The following is a 21,737-nucleotide window of genomic DNA, read 5'->3' on the forward strand; positions in this document are numbered from 1 at the left end:
TAGTGACACCGCTCAAGCTGGCCTGCAAAAAGGAAGCCGCGTAAATGGAGACAAGGCTTGGGGGGTGGTGGTTGTTAAATCTCCCGTTTTACGTTTTGTTTTTTTTAAACACCTCATTCGTCACAGATAGGGCTTTCCTGCAATATCATTTTCATCTGGATAGTGTTGTCACTGTAATTCACATCTAGCCTGATCACTTTGGTTAGTAGGTCTTTGTTCAACCACAATTCCTTGCTCTCAAATGTAACATTTTTCTTCTACAGGTGGGACCTTGTTTGAGATCCTTGCACCATGTGGGTTTTTGGAAGACTGCTTTGCTCAAGCAATATTCCGGAGCCATTGTAGGCCACGGTTTAACAGTCGGTCTACTCCATACCAGCGTACTCCCTTCATTCACTGCAGTTCTATCATCATGGGCATTAGCACCACGTCAAATAAACATATTGCTGTATTGTTTCAAGCAAGACCAAAAATCAAAGTATAACTTCTTGTGCAGCAAGGGCTTAAGAAGGTGAAAACAAATTCTGATCTCAGCGACACCAGTGTGAATTTGGAGTAACTCCGAGGAAATCAGTGAAGCTATTCCAGATTTACACCAGTGTAGGATTTGGCCTGTGATCTGCAGGCACCAAGTTTCTAGGTCAGTCTCCCAGCTCCAGGCCCGCAGAATGTAAAAGCCCTCAAAATGTGCTGTCACAAGGCTAAGATAGGTTCAACAGTCGTATTTCAAAGCTGCCTGCCTCGTAGAAGGCGGAGATATTTCTAAGCGGCTCAGTCTCTATTGCAGGGCAGGTCCTGCCCTCACAGGGGAACGGACTCCCGCATCGACTGGCATCTTCCCATCTCCGGCTCTGGTACTAGGCGGCCTGAACTCTCATCTGGATCCTTCGCCATCCCCCCCGAGAGCTCCACGCTGCTCTGATAGGGTTTGATCTGAGAGGGGCTGAGCACTCGCAACACCCACTGGCCTGGAGAGGAGCTGTGGGCGCTGGGCACCGCTCAGACCCAGGCGGTCCCTTGGGGAGCTTACACTAGTGGGTCTAGAAGGAGCTGCCAGCTCCTTGCAGACTCAGCCTCCAGAGCCTGGCTGAAGGTCACGTGATACCCCAGGACCCAGCCCTGCAGCCTTTGCACCCCTTGGAGGTCAGTGGGATAATACACACAAGGGAAGGCTGAGGATGGATCCCTCCAACCACCCCCCAGACACAACAGAGTCGACTGTTTCTCCCTTCGCGCTCCAGGGCTGGGCTTGGCAAATCCACCTGGGGTGGGACCAGCCCCCCCTTCCTGGTCCTTTGCAGAAGAACCGGGGCCCAGGTTTTTAGAGGTATTTAGCCATTGCTGGGCTCAGCATTCCAATGCCTAGCTGATTCAGGAGCCTATGTCTCCTTGTTAAGAGGGATTTAGGCACCTAAGAGCCAAAACCGCACTGACAGTCAATAGGCTCCTAAGCGCCTAACTCCCTTCTGACAACGCGTTTTGGCGCTACAGTGCTGAGCAGAGGAATGCCTACGGACCGTTATAACTGGCCCCAGGTGTCGAGCCCCCTGCGGCAAGCTGGCTCAGGATTTCCCTTTGGTGCCCGTTCAGGAGCCCCGCACAGGCCAGCACCACTGAGCCTGATGCCCCGGTGGGGCAGACAGACCTCCCCATGGTGAAACCCCCACAACAAAAGTACTAGGCCAACCCGCGACGGCAGCAGGAGCAGGAGACCAAGGTAATGAGTGTGAGGCTCCACCAGCTGACTGTATCCACCCCCAGAGCTACTTAACCCTTCACCTGCTGGCACTAAGAGTATATATATCTACAACTCAAAATACTCAGCCCTGTCCAGACATGAAGCAGCTAATCCTCCCAACTCCCGCCCCCTCCCCACCCCCCGCAAGCTAGGAAAGTCTGATCATCCCCCCCCATTTTAATCTGAGAGCCAGCGAGAGTAAGTGACTTGCTCACACCGCAAGTCAGCAACAGAGCAGGGACTAGAACCCAGGAGTCCTGGCTCCCAGTCTTGTGCTGAGTCCATGAGACTACAACCTCTCTGCACAGCCACTGTCTCCACAGGGTTAAACCTCTGTTCTCCCCCCTCCACAGCCCCGAGAAAGTCATGTGCCCAAATCCCCCCGGACTCCGCTCTCCAAGTTCTCAGATCACTTAGATATTGACACCGGAGGAAGTCCCGGAGTAGCTGGTTGTTCGCCCAGCGTCAGGAACAAGACTTGTGCTGAGGCTTGTGCGCTGTGCTCAGAAGGGGAGGGGACTTTCCCTGCCTGCGCCATCTCCCCCGCCCTGGCGTATTGCTCTGTGTGCAGGGTCAGACACAAACAAGGAGACCAAGGCGATGTCTGGGTGGGCTGATATCTCCCTCAGCCGTGGAGGAGTGGTTGGGACAAGCGGAGCCATTACCTAGAGAGAGGGGACTTCAGACACACTCCCTCAGAAGGATGGTCAGGAGCAGGGAAGATCCCCGCTTCCTCCACTGCCCAACCTAGCCAAACCTTAACATGCTCTCTCCCTGCCGCAGCACCAGCCCTGGCCGACACAGGCACAGTCCCTCCCCACGGTCCCGTCTCCGGTACAAAGCCGAACCCCATCCCTGGGCCCAGGATCAAACATCCGTCATCTCATCCTCCAGCTCCGCGTCATCCGTCTCTCCTTCGCCCTCCAGCTCCTCCTCCTCCTCTGAAGTCAGGCTGGCGTCATCGGCTTGAGCCAGGCACTTGGGGCATGAGCAGGTGAACAGGTAGTGTTCCCTGAGGGGAGCAGGAGAGAGAGAACCACGTCAAGGGACTTTGCAGGCTGGAGCGCAGAACCCTTCCATAGAGCCAGCCTTTCGGGGGTTAACTCCCCACTTATCCCTCCCTCTGGGCAGGGAGAGCTCCCCAGGGAGGGCAGGGTTGTAGCCTGAGCTGTGAGTTATGCTGGACAAGAAGCCACTGGTCTCTATCCTTCTAACCTGAGCACACACTATAGCTACATAAGAACGGCCAGACTGGGTCAGAGCAAGGGTCCATCTAGCCCAGTCTCCTGTCTTCCGACAGTGGCCAGTGCCAGGTGCCCCAGAGGGAATGAACAGAACAGGGAATCAGCAAGTGATCCATCCCCTGTCGCCCATTCCCAGCTTCTGGCAGTCAGAGGCTAGGGACACTCAGAGCATGGGGTTGAATCCCTGGCCATCTTGGCTAGGAGCCATTGCTGGACCCACCCTCCAGGAACTTCTCTAATTCTTTTTTAGAAGCCTTCACAGCATCCCCTGGCAACACGTTCCCCAGGCTGACTGTGTGTTGTGAGAAGAAATACTTCCTCTGGCTAGTATTAAACCTGTTAATGTCACTGGGTGACCCTGGTTCTTGTGTTGTGAGGAGTAAATAACACTTCCCTGGTCACTTTCGCCGCACCACTCAGGATTTTATAGACCACTGTCATATCCCCCCTTGGTCGTCTCTTTCCCAAGCTGAAAAGTCCCAGTCTTTTGAATCTCTCCTCACATGGAAGCTGTTCCATCCCCCTCATCATTTTTGTTGCCCTTCTCTGAACCTTTTCAAATTCTAATACATCTTTTTGGAGATGGGGCGACCAGATCTGCCCGCAGCTCTGAAGGCGTGGCCGTAGAAGGGAGTTATATAGTGGCATTATGGCATTTCCTGGTTTATTATCCATCCCTTTCCTATCCTAGCATTCTGATAGCTCAGGAATAAGACAAGCTTGGGCGAGATGCATCCTTGGGTCGGTCCCCACTGCAGGTGGAGGTGTGTCTGCAGTGCAGGCAGGTATACCCGGCTCGCTTTGATCCAGCTTGCACAGGTGACAGGAGCAGCGGAGATGCAGTGACGCGGGCCTCAGCGCAGGGTAGCTGCCCCGGCATGAGCCCACCAGGGTCCCTGCGTACAAACTCGGGTTACTCGCCCACGCTGAAATCTGTGCCCCCACGTCAACGCTGCTATCGTTGCCTAGGTTCAAGCTCGCCTGGGCATGCCCGCCCAGGCCACACACACGCTCACTGCTGTGTAGATGGACCCTGCAGGTGTTGCTGTGTCCGCTCCCAGGGTTCATGCTGCTTGACAGGTTAGGAGCTACACGCTCCCTGCAAAACACAGACGGCAATAAAGCCCCGGGGCTCAGGACTTTGCCAGGAGCTGGGGAGAAGGCGTCACCAGCTCACAGTGCAGACGAATCCCAGGCGCCGCATGCAGCGGGCATGCACGTGATGCACACATCACTCACGTGCATGCCTGCTGTGCGATCCTCCTGCCTGCGTATCGTGCATGCTGGTGTGCCGACCGCATCTGTCCATCCCGAAGGGCGAGCGTGCCGAGAGTGCACACAGGCTGTACGTTCGGCCCAACACCCTTCGGACCGCGGAGGACACAGTGGCCCGTCCAAGCAGGCTGCATGTACACGAATGCTGCAAAGCCAGCCGAACAGAGACCAGGAGGCACCGTACAAAGGCGCAGATGCAGGCCACAGGGCGATGAGGGCAGAAGCAGCAGGCTCAGCTCTTGGGGCAGAGGCTGAATGGAGCAACTCGGGTTGATCTCACGTATCCCTCTGTGGCTGGCAGTATTAGAGCACGCACCAGGACCCGCCCTGCTCAGCCTGAGGGAGGGCCAGGGAAGGGAGGCCAGGGGGGTGTGTGTGTGTGTGAGAGTGTGAGTGGGCGAGTGTGCACTGGGACCTGCCCTGCTCAGCCAGAGGGACGGGTGCAGCAGACTGAGGCCAGACAATGCCATTACATCCAAGAACAGAGTAAAGATGCGGGGCGGGGGGGTGTCCCCTGATCCCTGAAAATAAATTGACAATATTCTGCAGAACCACTTTGCTCCACCCATGCCCTGGCAACCCTTCCTCCCACCGCTGCTTCTACCCCGATCTGTCCCCAGGGCCCCCTGGCCAGCAGAGTCCGACCGGCGCGGGTGACTACTCCTACCTGAGTATCTTGTGGCGGCTGTGTCTACTCCGCTCCCGCTGGCAGCAGTCTAAATAGCTAATGCAGATTTCCTGCCGAGACAAGAGAAACAGGCCTGACTGAGAGTCAGTTCCCATTGCACTGAACCACTGCCGGGCTCCCCCGCCCCGGGGGGAGGGATGCTTTCCAGGAACAGAGGGGAAAGTGCAGCAAGTCACTGGGGACAAGGCACTGCCAGAGAGCAGAGGGAACTGGCAGGGCTAAAGCAGAATACAGCATCCAGCAGGGCTAACTTCCAGGGCAGGTAGAAATCAAAATCCAGCCCTATGGAGAGACTGACCCAGCAGAGCAATCAGCGGACCTTTCCATGGCTGGGAGGCCCGGCCAGGACTCAAGGGGCCGCTGCATGGTGACACCAGGCAGCACAGGGGACGTGGAGAGCCAGAGAGAAACAGAGGGTCCATGTGTGTCCTGCAGCCTCAGTGAGGAATCTCCTTTGTTGTCCTGACAGCCCGGTCCCATGCCTTCCTCCACTTGAGCGACGCTGCAGGCCGGGGGGGGTGAAGGTCAGTCTGAACTTCCCCGACATTCAGGGGCTCGGCGGTCGGGCCCATCTCTAATCCGGACAGCAGAGATCGCCTGGGGCTCCCCGATTGCTCACAAAATAATCAGGGTCCAGAACGGCTCGAAAACCCAGCTGGGCTGAACCGCAGCTCATGATGACCCTTGTCCTTTCCTCAGCAAAGGGCCACAGAGGGTTAATGGTCTTTTAGCAAAGACCCTGAACTGGGACTCAGGAGACCAGGGTTCAACCCACAGCTCTGCCACAGACTCCCTGTCTGACCCTGGGCCAGTCATGGCATCTCTCCGTGCCTCAGTTTCCCCATCCATACAATAGGGATGTTACCTCCTATGGGGGTTGGGAGGTGCTTGGATACTATGGTAATGGGGGGATCATGTAATCACATAGACAGAACCCTACTGGTCTTACACAGGCTGGACAGCCACTGCCTTCGGGAGGAGTTTGGCCTGAGAGAGGGCTACAGGCTTTGGCCTTCCCCAAACAAACCAGCCATTCCCTTCCCTGCAGGCTCACCTCTCCCGGCTTGATCTCCTCCAGGGCGATGAGGTGCAGGAGGAAGTTGTTATCCGGGAAGGACGTCTCAGCGTTGGGGATGCAGCTGTGGTTACCTGCAGCAGGGAAGAGATGGGCACCAGAGCCAGTGAGTGACACACAGAGGCAGGAGACCCACCCATTCACTGCACTGCACCGCAGAACAGCCAGCAGACGGGGAGGGCTTCGATCAGTTCTGCCCCGGGCTCAACGCGGTGAGCTGGAGGTGAAAGGCTTGGGATGCTGTTCGCCTTTCTCTGAACCAACTAGTCTCCCCACTGGTCGTTTAATGGGGTGAGAAGCAACGGAGGAAAATATTCCTGTTGTAGATCCTGCTCCCTTCTCCGTAAGCCTGCCTGTTGTACAGACTTCCCCACCACCCTGGCTGAGATACTCCCTGCAGCACCAAGACGGCTGCGTTATCTCTAGGCTCCCTCCCTTCTCGTTAATAAACCAGTCTCTGATTGCCCTTTCTTTAATAACAGGAGGCAGCTAAGACTGGAGACGGTTTCCTCACCAAGGTATTTTTACCCCATTGCATGCAAAAAGCGCTCTGGGGTTTGAGTCACATGGTATTTGTCTCTAACATGCCTGGCGCACTTTGGGCTCGGTAGGAATATGAATGCACTGGAGGTTAACTTGGCGATAGATTGCAGACCCTGGTTTGTTATTGTAGGGTTGCTCACGTGTGCTGAGCTGCTGGCATTTATTTGCTTGTTTGAAAAGCTCTGGCGTGTTCGTTTTTGAGAAGCATCATATAAATAACGCGTGGCTTTTGCAAATGGACGCAAGGAAACGAGAAGGCAGGCCAGGCTGTGACCCACCCGACCACACCGGCATCTCTTGAAACCTTTGGACCATTAGAATGGTTCAGCCAAAGAGGGAGGGGGCGGGCCGGCCAATCAGCATCGGCCCATTACTTACAGCAGCTCTGGAGCACATAGAGGCCGGATCCCTCGCAGTTCAAGAACTCCCCGGTCTCTGAAGCAGAAAGGGAGGGTTACAGCACTGGACAGCTTCCCCAGCCAAACCCTCACTCCAGGAGAGTGAGCGCGTGGGGAAACAGCAGGGTGGGCAAATTCGACCAGGGCAGAGCCGTTTTGTACCGGTTCACCTGGGCCAGTCACACCAATCCACTTCAGCCTCCCAGGGAGCTTGGGGACTGGACAGCTGTGGGGGTGGGGGTCGGTATTTAAAGGGGCCAGACCCCCTAGTTGACCCCCAGATAGCTGTGGGAGGAACTGAAGGCACGGAAACATCCAATTAATTACTTAACTGCACCCACAAATCAAGCAGACACCTACTGGTCCGCATCTGCGCCCATCACAACTAGCAAGACGGGGAGCTGGGTTTTAAAAACTGGTTGCCATCGCCTGGGGACACATCCATCTCCCTCCACCAGCCCCAGGAGCCGCTCCCTGCGGCTCGCCTCCCCTCAGCCACACTTCCCAGTATCTGGGAGCCAGATCCCCTGGCTGTTGAGACTGTTGAGGGTTTGGTGAATCCAGAAAAATGGCAGCAAACCAGTCCTGGCCCTGATGTTGAATGGGAAGGAGGGGCCTTGTCCCTGAGCAGAGTTCTCTCAGGGTACAGCTACACTGCAGCCGGGAGCGCTAACGGCAGCTCATGGACCCTGCCAGGGCCTTCAGACAGCACCGGCCAATGCAGCCCACAAAATCGGCCAACTGCGATCTCTGCTGAGTCCCACGCCCAGCCCTGCCCGTTCCCTGGTCCCTGACTGGCCTGGAGAAGACAATGACCCAGAGAACCGCACCGACAGCCACCCGGGGACCTCTCCAACGCTTCCTGCTGCAGTTACCTTTCTCGATATCCTTATAGAGCTGGTCTATGAAGGCGTCTAGCTGCTCTCGCTCGTGCGGGGGAAGCTCTAACGCATCGCAGGCATGGACCCACTGGCTCAGGGAACTAGCGGAAACCAGACAGAACATGGTTATGTTTCCAAAGGTCTCTGGATCTGGCCGGGTGGGCGAGAGAGCCACCCGTACCCCAGTGCTAGGGAGAGCTGTGATCACACCTCGGGAGCCGGCACGGGTGCTCACGGCACTGGCTTTCGTTCTTCAGCACAGAACACTCAGGAGGGAGGAGAGACTCTTTGGGGCTCCCAGGGTTCAACTGTCCAATGGCCCCAAGAGGCAAAGTTCTGATGCAAAACCAGACCTGAACTTTGGGAGGCTTTGGATTGAGGGCACTGGGGAGGTCCTGTTCTACTTGACAGAAAAGCGGTAAAGAGCCGCTTTTACAGAACCTCAGCAATACATACAAGGTTTTTTCTCTGCTCTCGCTCTAGGTACTTAAGTAGCTCCCATCAGCTGGGTTGAGGGATGTGCACGGATGACTCCTTCAGACGGCAGAGGGGATCCATGCAATCGCCCTAGAGAGGCCTAGAGAGCTTTGGGACTCTCATGACTTCCATGCCAATTTCTCAACAGTTCCCCATGCACAGCCAGAGCGCAATGGCGAATCCACTGGTTACCTTGTTCCTATGCCTTGGCCATTGGTCCCCACCAGGGCAAACAGCGATCGGAACCCTTCTGGAGTAAACCACTGCAGAGAGGCCAAGAAGCAAGAGGATCAGTTTACCTGTCAGGACTGTAGGGCTAGCTACCATCTCAGTGGCTCCCATTTGCTCAAGCTCAGTGTTTCTCAACCTGTTTGATACCAGGGACCAGGCTGCTGCCTTCCTGCACTGCATCAGGTAGATTTCAGGGATCAGCCCCGGTCCCCGGACCAGTTGGTGAGAAACACTGCTCTAGCTTGCAGCCTCACTTGTCGGACCCACTGCAGAATCACATGATGGGACGCGGGGTTGGGGCTGGAGCTGCCGTAGAACGGGCCCTCATGCTATTACGACCAGCAGCGAACCAAGCCTCAGCTCTGCTGTGACCCAGGTCTAGCGTCCTGTAATAACAAAGCCGGGACACAAGGCGGCGGTCCCTAGAAATGCCCCGTGAGAGAGATCTGGACGGAGAATGTGAGGCACAGAGCTTAGTGGCTTGATTTTCATCAGCACTTCGCATCCACTGTCTTCAGTGGGAGAGCAGCACCTTTGACAAATCTGACCCGTCAAGCAAAGGGGCTCCATCCTCCAGCAGAATCCAGGGTCAGCAGGGCTCCCCTCAGACTCAGCCTACGTTCTCCCTCCCTCGGCTTCACCCCATTACTCCTTGTGGTGTCCTGTCCAAACAATTCCTCCCCCTAGTAGGCATTTACAACCTTCTCAGATGGTTCTGGCCCCACCCAGTTCTTAGGGATCCCTCCCAGCTCCCCGTTGGCCTCGTCTCTCCTTTCTGCTACTCAACGGTGGATTCCAAGTACAGTCACTCCAGAGCCATAGAGCGCCGGAGAGGGCACAAGCCTATTACATTGTATTTCTTTCCCCTGGGTACGTCCCCTGTAAGGCAGCAGCAAGGGGAAATGCTGAACAGCTGTACGTGTTCCAGAGTCGTATGTAAGATACAGGAGGTAATATCCCACTCCGCTCAGCACCGGTGAGACCTCAGCTGGGTCCCATCCTGTGCGCCACACTTCAGAAAGATGTGGACAAACTGGAGGGAGTCCAGAGGAGAGCAACAAAAATGAGAAAAAGGTTTAGAAAACCTGACCCACGGGGAACGTTAAAAACCGTGGACATGGTTAGTCTTGAGAAAAGAAGTCTGAGGGGGTGACTGACAACAATCTGCAAATATGGTAACGGCTGTTACAAAGAGGACGGGAATCGATTACTCTCCGAGTCCACTGAAGGGAGGACAAGACGTATTGGGCTTAATCTGCGGCAAGGGAGACTGAGGTTGGCTATGAGGAAAAACTTTCAAACTCTAAGGGGAGTTGAGCACTTGGAACAGGCTTCCAAGGGAGGTTGTGGAATCCCCATCACTGGAGGTTTTGAAGAACAGATTGGACAAACACCTGTCAGGGATGGTCTAGAGAGGGTCACGTGGTCCTGCCTCAGTGAGGGGGCTGGACTAGGTGACCTCTCAAGGTCCCTTCCAGCCCTACCTTTCTATGATTCTTGTTATCCCCTGAGTCCTTCTAAGCTCAGAGCACTGAGGGGGTTAAATGCTCAGGTGCTAGAGAAAGAGGTTGTCCCTCATATCCCACCTCAGCCCCGCGGGGGTAAGGGTGAGGCACCAATGGGCTTCAGGTCAAACCTTAGCCCCTCAGTACTGTCAGGAGGAACGGCAACCAGGACACCCCACTTTCGGGGTGTCAGAGGGACTAGGGAAAAACGGGGGCTCCTCAGCACTCTCTCTGGGGTGCACAGGACTCTGCCGGGGGTGGGGAAGGGGGTGTCAAGGACTCACCACTCACCCTGCTGAGATGTTCTTCGTAAAGGGCATCCGTGAAGAGCTGCCGGAGGAGTTCTAGCTGGCCCTGGAGACACATGGCCACAAAGTGAGCGAGGAGAGGAGCCCCAGGACAGGTGTGGCAGCTTTAAATCCCGCCGACGAGCAGAGTCTGGAGCAGCCTGAAGGCTCTTTGCGCCACCACTTCTGGTCAAGAAGCTGCTCGTCTGAATTGCCCCCAAGCTGGCAGCCATCAAAAGCCACCACCACCTGTGGCTGCGTGCCCACGAGCAAAGCACTGGTATCTGGCCACTCCCTATGGGAGAAGCAACCTCAGCATGGAAACCACTGGCACTAACTGCTCCTTTCTCAGTGGACAGGCCACAGCTTGGTCTGTCTACCACGGAGCCAGGGCAATACACTGGCTAAATGGCCATGGCTGCCTCTAGTGGCTGGTCCAACAGCCTGCCATGTACTGAGCACGAGAGGAGAACTCCTTTAGCTCAAGTGGAGAAGGCCCGTGGTTTGGACACTGACCGTTCCGGTTCTGGTCACTGCTGGGGACCGTGGTCTCTCTCTGTGACCAAGGGTTTGTACACAAGTGGGGCCTTCAGAGGGAAAGGAGAGGAACTCAGGGATCCCCCCAAAAGGCCAAAGCACTCCAGTGGTGTGACGCACTGACCTTAAATTTGTCCCCCAGCAGCTTGTGGACGATCTCCTCTTCTTCGTTGGCCGTTTTACTGCAGAACTGAGAGAAAAGCTTTATCCACCAGTCCTTGTCCTTTGCCTGAAACGTATCAAACAGCCGCTCAAACTGGCACTCCAGCAGGAGGGAAGTGGGAGGGGGCTATGCGAGATGGCAGGACACCCAGATCTGGACGCTATTTAGGCCAGAACATTAGCACTGCTACAGCGATGTTTAACCCTTGGAATACAAGTGAGCCAGAGAAAGGAAAGGGGAGGAAGGCTGGTTTTGTGTTTAACGCACAGGGTGGGAACTCAGGAGAGCGGGGTTCAATTCCCTCTTCTGCCACAGACAGCCTCTGTGACTTTGGGCAAGTCACTCGGTGCCTCAGTTTCCCCATCTGTGACATAAGGATAATACTTCTCTACTTGAGATGGGTGCGGTGGGGATATACAGGTGAGACACACAGCAGTGGGGCCCATGTGCGGAGCTAGACAGAGAGGGCAGGAGAAGCCAAGGAGAGTACGCCATGGGGGGGTATTAATGCGATGGGCTCAGCCCAGTTCCACAGTGATAGTTTTTGTTCTAGGCAAACTCAGGTCTCCCTTTGCTAAGGTGGGGGGGAAGCCACAGATGTGCAACAACAGCTTTGACTCCCGGTAACACGATGGGATGAGGGACGTCAAAACCCCAAACTCCACCATTAGGAAAAGCAGGAAACGCATAGTCAAGGGGCTGCTTCGTACACAGCCACAACCCTCATTTTAAAGAGCTCTCCCAGGCCAGTGGGAAGACCCAGGGAATAGGAGCAGGAGATCACTCATCATGCAGACGACAGATGCCTTCTCAGGACACACTAACCCAGATGTTAGCCCATAAAGATCACCTCCCACGGCACAGCTACGCCACACGGGTGGGTGTGCGTATTTATTCCGCCCTTATCACCATGTATCCAAGGCCCTTACAGAATCTGTGCTGCCAGCAGCCTCTGATTTCCCGCAGCAAGAGGCATCTTCAGCGCCTAGCTCAAACAAGCGCCCAGCACAAGCCCTCAGACAGGAGCTGGAGCAGTGTCACGCGGTCAGGACAGTGACACAGAGACCCAGGCTGTGGTGGGACATCCTGGCTGGTGTGTCTGTGTCCCACTGCCGGGTGGAATCCGACCTGCCTGACACATCTGTGTCCAAAGGGCTTAGATGCTCTCGAGCGAATGACAGCGGAAGGAGGGTCTGCTTCTGGGGCGGAAGGTCATGAGGTCCTTCTCTGCTGCATGCTGTCTCAGCAACGAACGCTCGCGAGTGCTGGTAAGTGCGTGCACTGCAGTGAGACATCCCCAGCCCCGCATGCTGACGTGCCGGGAGGTTACCTTACAGAAGTCTACACTGCAAAGCGAAGGTGTGCTTGTAGCCTACCCAGGCTAGCTTTAACCTTAGCAGTGAAGATGTAGGGAAGACATGTCAGCACAGGATCCAGCAGGGGCCCCCAAATGAAATGAATAGGCAGTGGGTTTAAAACAAACAAAGGGAAGTGTTTCTTCACACAACACACAGTTAACCTGTGGAACTCCTTACTAGAGGATGTTGTGAAGGCCAAGAGTGTAACAGGGTTCAAAAAAGAACTAGATAAGTTCATGGCGGATAGGTCCATCAATGGCTGTTTGCCAGAATGGGCAGGGATGGTGTCCCTAGCCTCTGTTTGCCAGAAGCTGGGAATGGGCGACGGGATGGATCACTTGATGATTCCCTGTTCTGTTCATTCCCTCTGGGCACTGGCCACTGTCGGAAGACAGGAGACTGGGCTAGCTGGGCCTTTGGTCTGACCCACTCTGGCTGGTCTTATGGGCTAACAACCAAGTAAAAGCCTGCACAGGACTCTGGATATGTCCTCGGGTTGATAACCTGTGCCACCATGTTGTCGCTACGGCTGTGAACCCTGCTAGCTAGTGGCGGGCATGCCTACTGGTGCTACAATCATCCCTTCACTTTGCAACGCAGACGTAGCCCTAGAGAGGAGAGGGCAGACACCGGGAGCAACATACAGGAAGTGCCGAGATGCACCTAGCGCCGCCAGCAGCAAACAGAGGCACGCACCTGTTTGACGGTGGCTACCATCCTCACCAGCAGCATGATGCTGGAAGTCTCCGGAGGGTAATGGATGTTTCTGTACAAGGGGGAGGAATCACAGAGCGAGAGTGAGAGGAGCAGAGATGTCCTGGCACTGAAAGGGCAAGCAGGGTGTTTGCAGCTCGAAGGGAGACAAGGACTGGAATCCCACACACAGCCTCGTTCAGACGCAGACATCGGACTGACACCAACAGCCCAGGAGCTCCGCGGGGGAAGTGGAAATTAACCAAGTTCTAAAAGGCTCAGCCGGGGCACTGATGGAGGTCTGGCCAAAGGGGCAACTTCCTGCCCTGCCTTTGGACTCTAGCAGGGGACCTTCCAAGTCGGGTCTACCGCGCATTTCTCTGCTTGTTGACAGTGAAACGGCTAAAGGCAGCAAGGCCCAGGGGCTCCAGCACTCGAGAGACTCCAGCTCTAGTCCCAGCTCTGTCATGTGACCTTCAGTAAGTCAGTTCCCCGCCTTCCCTTCCCACCCGTTGTCTATTTAGATTGTAAATTCTTTGGGGCAGAGACTACAGTTACTCTATGTATGTACAGCCCCCAGCACAATGCAATTACAGCTCTGATAGGGGTCTCTGGGTGCTACTATAATAAAAATAACTGAAGAGCCAACTAAAAATGTACGTGTTACACCTAGTGAGTTGTCGTCTCATGTTTCAGCAGAGGGCTGGAGTCAGGAGAACTGGGCTCTGTTACCACCTTGATCACATCCCTTCTCTGTGCCTCAGTTTCCTCATCTGCAAGCGGGGATAATAATCCTTCTCTCTCTCTCTCACACAGAGGTGTTGGGAGGCTTAATTCAATAATGTCTGTGAAGTGCTTTGGGATCCACAGATGGTGCCACAGAACTGCAAAGTATTATAATCAACTGCCTGGTGTATACACACTCTATTGCCCTCTACTGGATGGAATCAGAATTGCTCAGCTGGGTGTCACAGCCTCTATATGGCTAAAGGAGATTCTCTCTTAGCTCAAGCGACAGAGGCTTGTGCTTCAGGAGCAGGAGGCTCCTCGCTCTGTTCTCACTGATGCCGTGAAGTTCTGAGTGGCGGTGGGATGCAGCACAGTGACAACTGCATATCGTAGGAGGCCCTGACTGGTTATAGGCTGGAACAATGGAGCCGTGGGTGCCTCTGCAGAGACAGAGCAGTAACTGACCCTGCTCCAAACTACCTTCAGCTGGACACAGGGTGAGTCCCCGTCTCTGCTCCCGAACGAGCCAGAGCCAGTCTATTCAGTAGGTAGTTCTGGTCCTACAAACATCCAGTGCTCCTACCTCCAGGCCTCCTGCAGTTTGTTGAGGGGATGTTTGGGGTCCTCTCGGGAGGGGCCCAGGCACAGCACCTGGTGGTATTGCTCGAAGGCAGATTGCCTGCATTCAGCACTGCAATACGCAACCTGGAGAGCAACAGAGACAGCGACACACATCAGTCAGCGGAAGAGTAACCTAGGAACTTAGCCCTCAGGAAAGTGAGCAACCCTTAAAGGCCAGCCATTTTCCTAGTGACCTAGGGAGAGCACTGTGGTACGGAGGAGGGGGTTCCTGGGAGCAGTCCTACACCAGCCCACCTCCCCTTAGTACAGAGTCCTGGCCCTATCTATTGCAAGAAAGAGCAGGGGGTAGCAAAGGCATGTGCCTTCCCCCTGGGTGAACCCCTCCTCGGACACAGATGCCCCTGTGAGCACCAGGATATGAAAATTCTCCCCTGCACCCCCATTGTGTACGACGAGGCTGTAGAGTGGGAAGAACTGGCCTAGACGACCCAAGTGGTCCTGCCCCGTCAGATGCTCTCTCCATCAGTAGCTAGGAAAGCAATTCAACCTTCCCGATGAGAGCGCCCCAACACCAGGGCAGCTGCAGCAACAATGGCAGATCTGAAAGGGACGTGGCCTCCTTGCAGATCAAGCCCCATCCCAATCGATCAACACAAGGCCACAGCAATGGCAGCTCCCAGCTCTCCCCAGCAACCTGGTACCTGGCAATGGGGGCAGTGCTGATGCAAATCCTTCCGGATGCTGCACTGCTCTGGGTGAGGCAGGACCCGACGGCTTTTCCCCAGAAGCCTCTGTGCGTTCTCCTCTGCCGTCTCCAGGGCCCGCAGGCAGTGGTCACAGGCTGGGGAAGAAGGAACGAGCCAGATGACAGAGATAGAGAGAACCTCCTTCTAAAAGAACAGATGCGTTTGCATGCAGTGGGCCAGATCCTCAGCTGCTGTTTCAGGGTGGGTCCATTAACTTCAGTGGTGCAACACTGGTTTACAGGTGCTGAGAATCTGGTTCACTATCCCACTATAAACCGCCACTCTGAAAACAGCACAGGCCCAACACCGTCTGTAGAAACACGGCCCTCATTATCTGCATCACTTCCCGCATTCTTCAACTCCCTTTGCCACCAAACTTCACCTGCATCATGAGTCCCCAAACTGATCTGCAATGAGAAACCCTTCTGCTACACAGCTCCTGCCATCCGAAACGACCATCACGTATCTCCCTACCTCACTGATTCTTCGTGCCACTTCAAATCTCAACTGGAAACCTTTTATCCCTGTCCTAAAGCTCTTTCTTAGTTTCTATCCCCCGATCTGTCATCATTATTTAACCCTGTTCCATGTTTAGGGATTGATGGTATAAAAGACACAGTGCCCAGTGAAGCCAAGGTATACTGCAACAGGGTTCAAGGAATGATCCCTAGATATTATTGCTTCTGTGCGGCTCCCACCTTTTGCACTGATCACATCCAACTTGCAAATCACATTATATTCCCTGGGATCGGCATTTTTCTCCCTTCAGACCATGGGTCTGGGATGAGAACTTGGAAACATTCTTTGTCCAGCACAGTGTTTCTAACCCCTGGAAGGCCATGAGGTATCCAACCTTAAACCATGTTCTTCTGATTATCATCTTGCTATCCCGCCCCCTTTACTTCAATAACAATATGATTTTTGCAGAAGATATTTCATGGAGCACCATATTTAGAGATCAGCGGTTTATACCACTGACGTGCTGGGTTTGTACAGCTTTTCCAGGCTATCAAGCATTTATTCCTCGCATTGGTGGTTTGAAAGACATCAGTCTTTAAACTGTCACTAGTCTTTTGACCACCAGCATTTTGTTCCGCATAGGCCACAGACTGAATACAGCAAGTCTCAGACCTTGGGCCAGTGTAATTTTCTGGGGCACGACATCAGGGTCACTGCTTCTTTCTCAGCGCTTTGTTATGCAGGACATCGGAGTCGGTGAACTAAGGGTCCCCTCCTGGTCTTAAAACCAATGACTCTCCTCTCACCTTTATATCTGTACAGCACGTTCCAGAGGAACTGGGATGACACCACAGGCTTCTCCAAGAAGATCGTTTCCCCTTTATGGATATTCCTGGTGGCAAATAAGCCTTTTCCCTTTGAATGGAGAAACAAGAGTGACTCCCAGTCTGTAGCAATTTGCAGCACTGCAAGTTCAGTTAGGGCTATTCCATCTCCCCAGCTAGCTGTGAGTTCCACTCTCAGGGTAGACCAAGAGTTAGGAATAGAGTCCATGTCTTCCGACGGACCGACGCCAAGTCCAGTGTCCTAAGCCAAAACCCTGGCTCTGAGAATGTAGGGTGGAACCCAGATCCAGAGCTGCAGAATCCAGATCTAAATGTTTATGGCTTGTGCCCCCTCCCACAGACTGCTCCAGGGGGCAAACTAGGGCAAAACTCCTACTGACTCCAGTAGGGCCAGGATTTCACCCCTCAACTTTATCTTTCTCCTGAAAGGATCTCAAAGTTAAATACTAGGGCTGTCGATGAATCGCAGTTAACTCATGTGATTAAGTCAAAAAAATTAATCGCAATTAATCGCACTGTTAAACAATAGAATACCAATTGAAATGTATTAAATATTTTGGATGTTTTTCTATATTTTCAAATACATTGATTTCTAATACAACAGAGAATACGAAGTGTACAGTGCTTACTTTATATTATTATTTTTATTACAAATATTTGCACTGTAAAAAATGATAAAAGAAATAGTATTTTTCAATTCACCTCATACAATGAGGTGTACTGTAGTACAATCTCTTTATCATGAAAGTGTAACTTACAAATGTAGGGTTTTTTGGTTACATAGCTGCTCTCAAAAATAAAACAATGTAAAACTTTAGAGACTACAAGTCCACTTGGTCCTACTTCTTGTTCAGCCAATCGTTAAGACAAACAAGTTTGTTTACATTTACGGGAGATACTGCTCCCCGCTTCTTATTTATAATGTAAACAGGAAGCGAAAATAAGCATTTGAATGGCTCTTTTGTAGCTGGCGTTGCAAGGTATTTACGTGCCAGATATGCTAAACGTTCGTATGCCCCTTCATGCTTCAGCCACCATTCCAGAGGACATGCTTCCATGCAGATGATGCTTGTTAAAAAAAATAACGAATTAATTAAATTTGTGACTGAACCCCTTGGGGGAGAATTGTGTGTCTCCTGCTCTGTTTTACCCGCATTCTGCCATATATTTCATGTTATAGCAGGCTCAGGTGATGACCCAGCACATGTTCATTTTAAGAACACTTTCACTGCAGATTTGACAAAAGGCAAAGAAGGTACCAATGTGAGATTTCTAAAAATAGCTACAGCACTTGACCCAAGGTTTAAGAGTCTGAAGCGCCTTCCAAAATCTGAGAGGGACGAGGTGTGGCGTATGCTTTCAGAAGTCTTAAAAGAGCAACACTCCGAAACGGAAACTTACAGACCCCGAACCAGCAAAAAAGAAAATCAACCTTCTGCTGGTGGCATCTGACTCAGATGATGAAAATAAACATGCATTGGTCTGCACTGCTTTGGATCGTTATCGAGCAGAACCCATCATCAGCATGGACACATGTCCTCTGGAATGGTGACTGAAGCATGAAGGGACATATGAATTTTTAGTGCCTCTGGCACGTAAATATCTTGCGACACCAGCTACAACAGTGCCATGAGAACGCCTGTTCTCACTTTCAGGTGACATGGTAAACAAGTGGGCAGCATCATCTCCTGCAAATTGTAACCAAACTTGTTTTGTCTGAGTGATTGGCTGAAGTAGGACTGAGTGGACTTGTAGACTCTAAAGTCTTGCATTGTTTTATTTTTGAGTGCAGTTATTTTTTGTACATAATTCTACATTTGTAAGTTCAACTTGCATGATAAAGAGACTGCACTACAGTACTTGTATTAAGGGAATTGAAAAATACAATTTCTTTTGTTTTTTACAGTGCAAATATTTGAAATAAAAATAATATAAAGTGAACGCTGTACCCTTTGTATTCTGTGTTGTAACTGAAATCAATATATTTGAAAACATGGAAAACATCCAAAAATATTTAAATAAATGGTATTCTATTATTACCAGTGTGATTAATCACACAATTAATTGCGATTAATTTTTTTAATCGCTTGACAGCCCTATTAAATACACAAGATCATTTCATGCAGCAGTGAAATGCAACAACCTCTGGGGCGTATCATGTCAACTGGCAAACATAGCAGCCCCAACAACATTTTCATTTAGAGCATAAAATTGGGAGATCCTTGGTAAACACTGCGATTCAAACCCCTCCTAGCCTCCTAAGAGGTGAAAGCTGTGTCATCACCGGTAAGGTAATTTTCTCTAGGGCTGCAGTAAGGTCTAGGATTTGACCGTGTAGCCCTACTGGCCTAGCTTGGTACTATTTCTTTATTATGTGATCTGTTGCTCGTCATTTTAGCATCAATGAGTAGAAATAATTCAACATAAAAGACTTCCCATCCCATCATAACACACAAATACTCAGGAACAAATACAGACACCGATCCTGCAAATGGTTCCACACTTACTTAATGTTACACATATGAATAGCTCCATTGAAATCAAGGGGACAACTCATGCACAAAGATAAGCCAGTACAGAAGCATCTGCAAGAGCAGGACATAGTGAGGACAATAAAATGAACCTGGCATTATAGATATTTTGGGCCCCAAAGCTAAAGCTAACGGCAGCTATAAGCTTTATAGCATTCCCCTGTTTTCACTCCCGCGTCTCTGGGGAAAGTTCACATTTGGGCTGAGATCAGCCTGGAAAGAGAATGAATTTGACTCAAAAGCTCCAGAAGAATTAATTCTGCCACTTTGGAGTCACACAAGCAAGAACAAAAATTATCTAACACTCTTTAGAACAGCTCCCCCAGCATCGCCCCCCAAGCCCTGCCAATGTATCTGAAGTATGATTTTTATAATCCAGTCCATAGATCGCCCCACCCCACTCTGCTGATGCACCTCAGTCCTGACCTGCAATCCTCTTTCCCTTGCAATTCCAGCCTTGGACTTCACCCGCACTGGCCCCCCAGCACACCTCCGATGCGCCCAGCTATTCCAGCCCATTCAGCTGTCCAAATTCCCGGAAAGGGGAAGCTGGGGGAAGGGAGGCTCAACCATGTTGTTTTTTTTAAAAAATCGCTGTTTTTAATTGGGGTGGGGCAGGAACCAGACAAACAGGTGGGGGGCGGCTGATCCAGCAGGAAAGGCTCCCCATTCAGGCGCAGGAAGAATGGGGACCTCCTTGCTTTGCAAGGAGCACCAAGGCGGGAAATGGGGGCTGATGGAAAGGGACAGATCACGCTCCCCCCTGGCAGAAGCCACAGATGGAGGTTTAATAATCCCTAGAGTGGGGAAGGGGGGCGTGTGTGAGAGAGAAGCGGGTCTCCCAGCCAAGGAAGGGCAGTGCAGGCTGGACAGGACCCCATCGGGGCTGGGAGGGGAGGGATCCCGGAGGGACCCCCCCCCCCCGGGTGGAGCAATGCCCAGGGCTGTGCCAAGCTGCACAAAGCGGAGTCTCTCCCAGCAGCAGCAGGGCCACCCTCATGCCAGCCTGGAAGGAGGGACCTGAGTTTGGGTGGGTGGGGCGGGGGTGGAATCTGATCCCCTGGCCGGTGTGTGTGTGTGTTGGGGGGGGGGGGGAATCTGATCCCCTGGCCAGTGTGTGTGGGGGGGGGGGGGAGGGGAGAATCTGATCCCCTGGCCGGTGTGTGTGTGTGTGGGGGGGGAGAATCTGATCCCCTGGCCAGTGTGTGTGTGTGGGGGGGGGGGAATCTGATCCCCTGGCCGGTGTGTGTGTGTGTGTGGGTGGGGGGGAATCTGATCCCCTGGCCGGTGTGTGTGTGTGTGTGGGTGGGGGGGAATCTGATCCCCTGGCCGGTGTGTGTGTGTGTGTGGGTGGGGGGGAATCTGATCCCCTGGCCGGTGTGTGTGTGTGTGTGGGTGGGGGGGAATCTGATCCCCTGGCCGGTGTGTGTGTGTGTGTGGGTGGGGGGGAATCTGATCCCCTGGCCGGTGTGTGTGTGTGGGGGGGGGGGAATCTGATCCCCTGGCCGGTGTGTGTGTGTGGGGGGGGGGGGAATCTGATCCCCTGGCCGGTGTGTGTGTGTGTGGGGGGAATCTGATCCCCTGGCCGGTGTGTGTGTGTGGGGGGGGGAATCTGATCCCCTGGCCGGTGTGTGTGTGTGGGGGGGGGGGGAATCTGATCCCCTGGCCGGTGTGTGTGTGTGTGGGGGGAATCTGATCCCCTGGCCGGTGTGTGTGTGGGGGGGGGGGAATCTGATCCCCTGGCCAGTGTGTGTGTGTGGGGGGGGAAATCTGATCCTCTGGCCAGTGTGTGTGTGTGGGAGGGGGGGAATCTGATTCCCTGGCCAGTGGGGGGAGGGGGGAATCTGATCCCCTGGGCGGTGTGTGTGTGGGGGGGGGGGAATCTGATCCCCTGGCCAGGGTGTGTGTGTGTGGGGGGGAATCTGATCCCCTGGCCGGTGTGTGTGTGTGGGGGGGGGGGATCTGATCCCCTAGCTGGTGTGTGTGTGTGTGTGGGGGGGGGAATCTGATCCCCTAGCCGGTGTGTGTGTGTGTGGGGGGGGGAATCTGATCCCCTGGCCAGGGTGTGTGTGTGGGGGGGGAATCTGATCCCCTGGCCGGTGTGTGTGTGTGGGGGGGGGGGGGGGATCTGATCCCCTAGCCGGTGTGTGTGTGTGTGTGTGGGGGGGATCTGATCCCCTAGCCGGTGTGTGTGTGTGTGGGGGGGGGAAATCTGATCCCCTGGCCGGTGTGTGTGTGGGGGGGGGGGGGGAGAGGATCTGATCCCCTGGCCAGGGTGTGGGGGGGGACCCTCACCTTGAGGCTGCTGATGAATCTCACTTCCACCATGGCCCGGGCCGGGCCCGCAGGATCCGCACAAAAGCAGAACAGGTCACCCATGGAGGCAGCCATCTTGGGCGCCCTCCCAACTCTGACCTGGTGGGGGAGCGGGAAAGTCTTCCTCTTCCTCCTCCTCCTCCTCCTCCTCTTCTTCTTCTTCCTGGGCCCTGCCGCCGGGCCTGTGCCGAGCAGCCGCTGCCCTGGCTGGGAATCCGCGGCGGCTGCCTGCTGTTTGCGGGCGGGGGGAGTCGAGCAGCTGGAGGCTGAGGAGAGGCGGATGAGGGGCAAAAATCAGGGACGGGGCTGGGAGGGTAGGAGCCGGGCTTCAGGCCGGGGTAGGAGCCGGGGTTCAGCCCCGGGGGGGCGAGGGGTAGGAGCCGGGGGGTGGGTGGGTAGGAGCCGGGGTTCAGCCTGGGTTTAGGCCGGGGTAGGA

At 53.8% G+C, this 21,737-nt stretch overlaps 1 protein-coding gene across 1 annotated transcript; it reads right to left on the reverse strand.

Moving 5' to 3' along the window:
* Nucleotides 1–1,911: 1,911 nt before the first annotated feature.
* SMYD5 (SMYD family member 5) lies at nucleotides 1,912–21,502 on the reverse strand. Its single transcript, XM_077814704.1, has 13 exons — nucleotides 21,281–21,502; nucleotides 16,416–16,524; nucleotides 15,106–15,245; nucleotides 14,406–14,527; nucleotides 13,097–13,166; nucleotides 11,004–11,108; nucleotides 10,347–10,409; nucleotides 8,512–8,582; nucleotides 7,837–7,943; nucleotides 6,942–6,998; nucleotides 6,000–6,094; nucleotides 4,925–4,995; nucleotides 1,912–2,750 (listed from the first exon to the last, which is right to left on the reverse strand). Exons 1-13 carry the CDS (start codon nucleotides 21,374–21,376, stop codon nucleotides 2,606–2,608), a joined length of 1,251 nt encoding a protein of 416 aa, XP_077670830.1. The 5' UTR covers nucleotides 21,377–21,502; the 3' UTR covers nucleotides 1,912–2,605.
* Between the last annotated feature and the right edge of the window lie 235 nt (nucleotides 21,503–21,737).

This window comes from Eretmochelys imbricata, chromosome 4 (assembly GCF_965152235.1).
Source record: "Eretmochelys imbricata isolate rEreImb1 chromosome 4, rEreImb1.hap1, whole genome shotgun sequence".
Classification (NCBI taxonomy): Eukaryota; Metazoa; Chordata; order Testudines; family Cheloniidae; genus Eretmochelys; species Eretmochelys imbricata.

Bases quoted from the DNA above. Each gene is read 5' to 3' on its own strand.
- SMYD5 (XM_077814704.1), bottom strand. From the start codon at position 21,376: ATGGCTGCCTCCATGGGTGACCTGTTCTGCTTTTGTGCGGATCCTGCG. The intron at 6,999-7,836 runs GTAACTGCAGCA...TTTCTGCTTCAG, and splicing joins CTATAAGGATATCGAGAAAG to AGACCGGGGAGTTCTTGAAC. The intron at 4,996-5,999 runs GTGAGCCTGCAG...TTGTCTCGGCAG, and splicing joins AGGAGATCAAGCCGGGAGAG to GAAATCTGCATTAGCTATTT.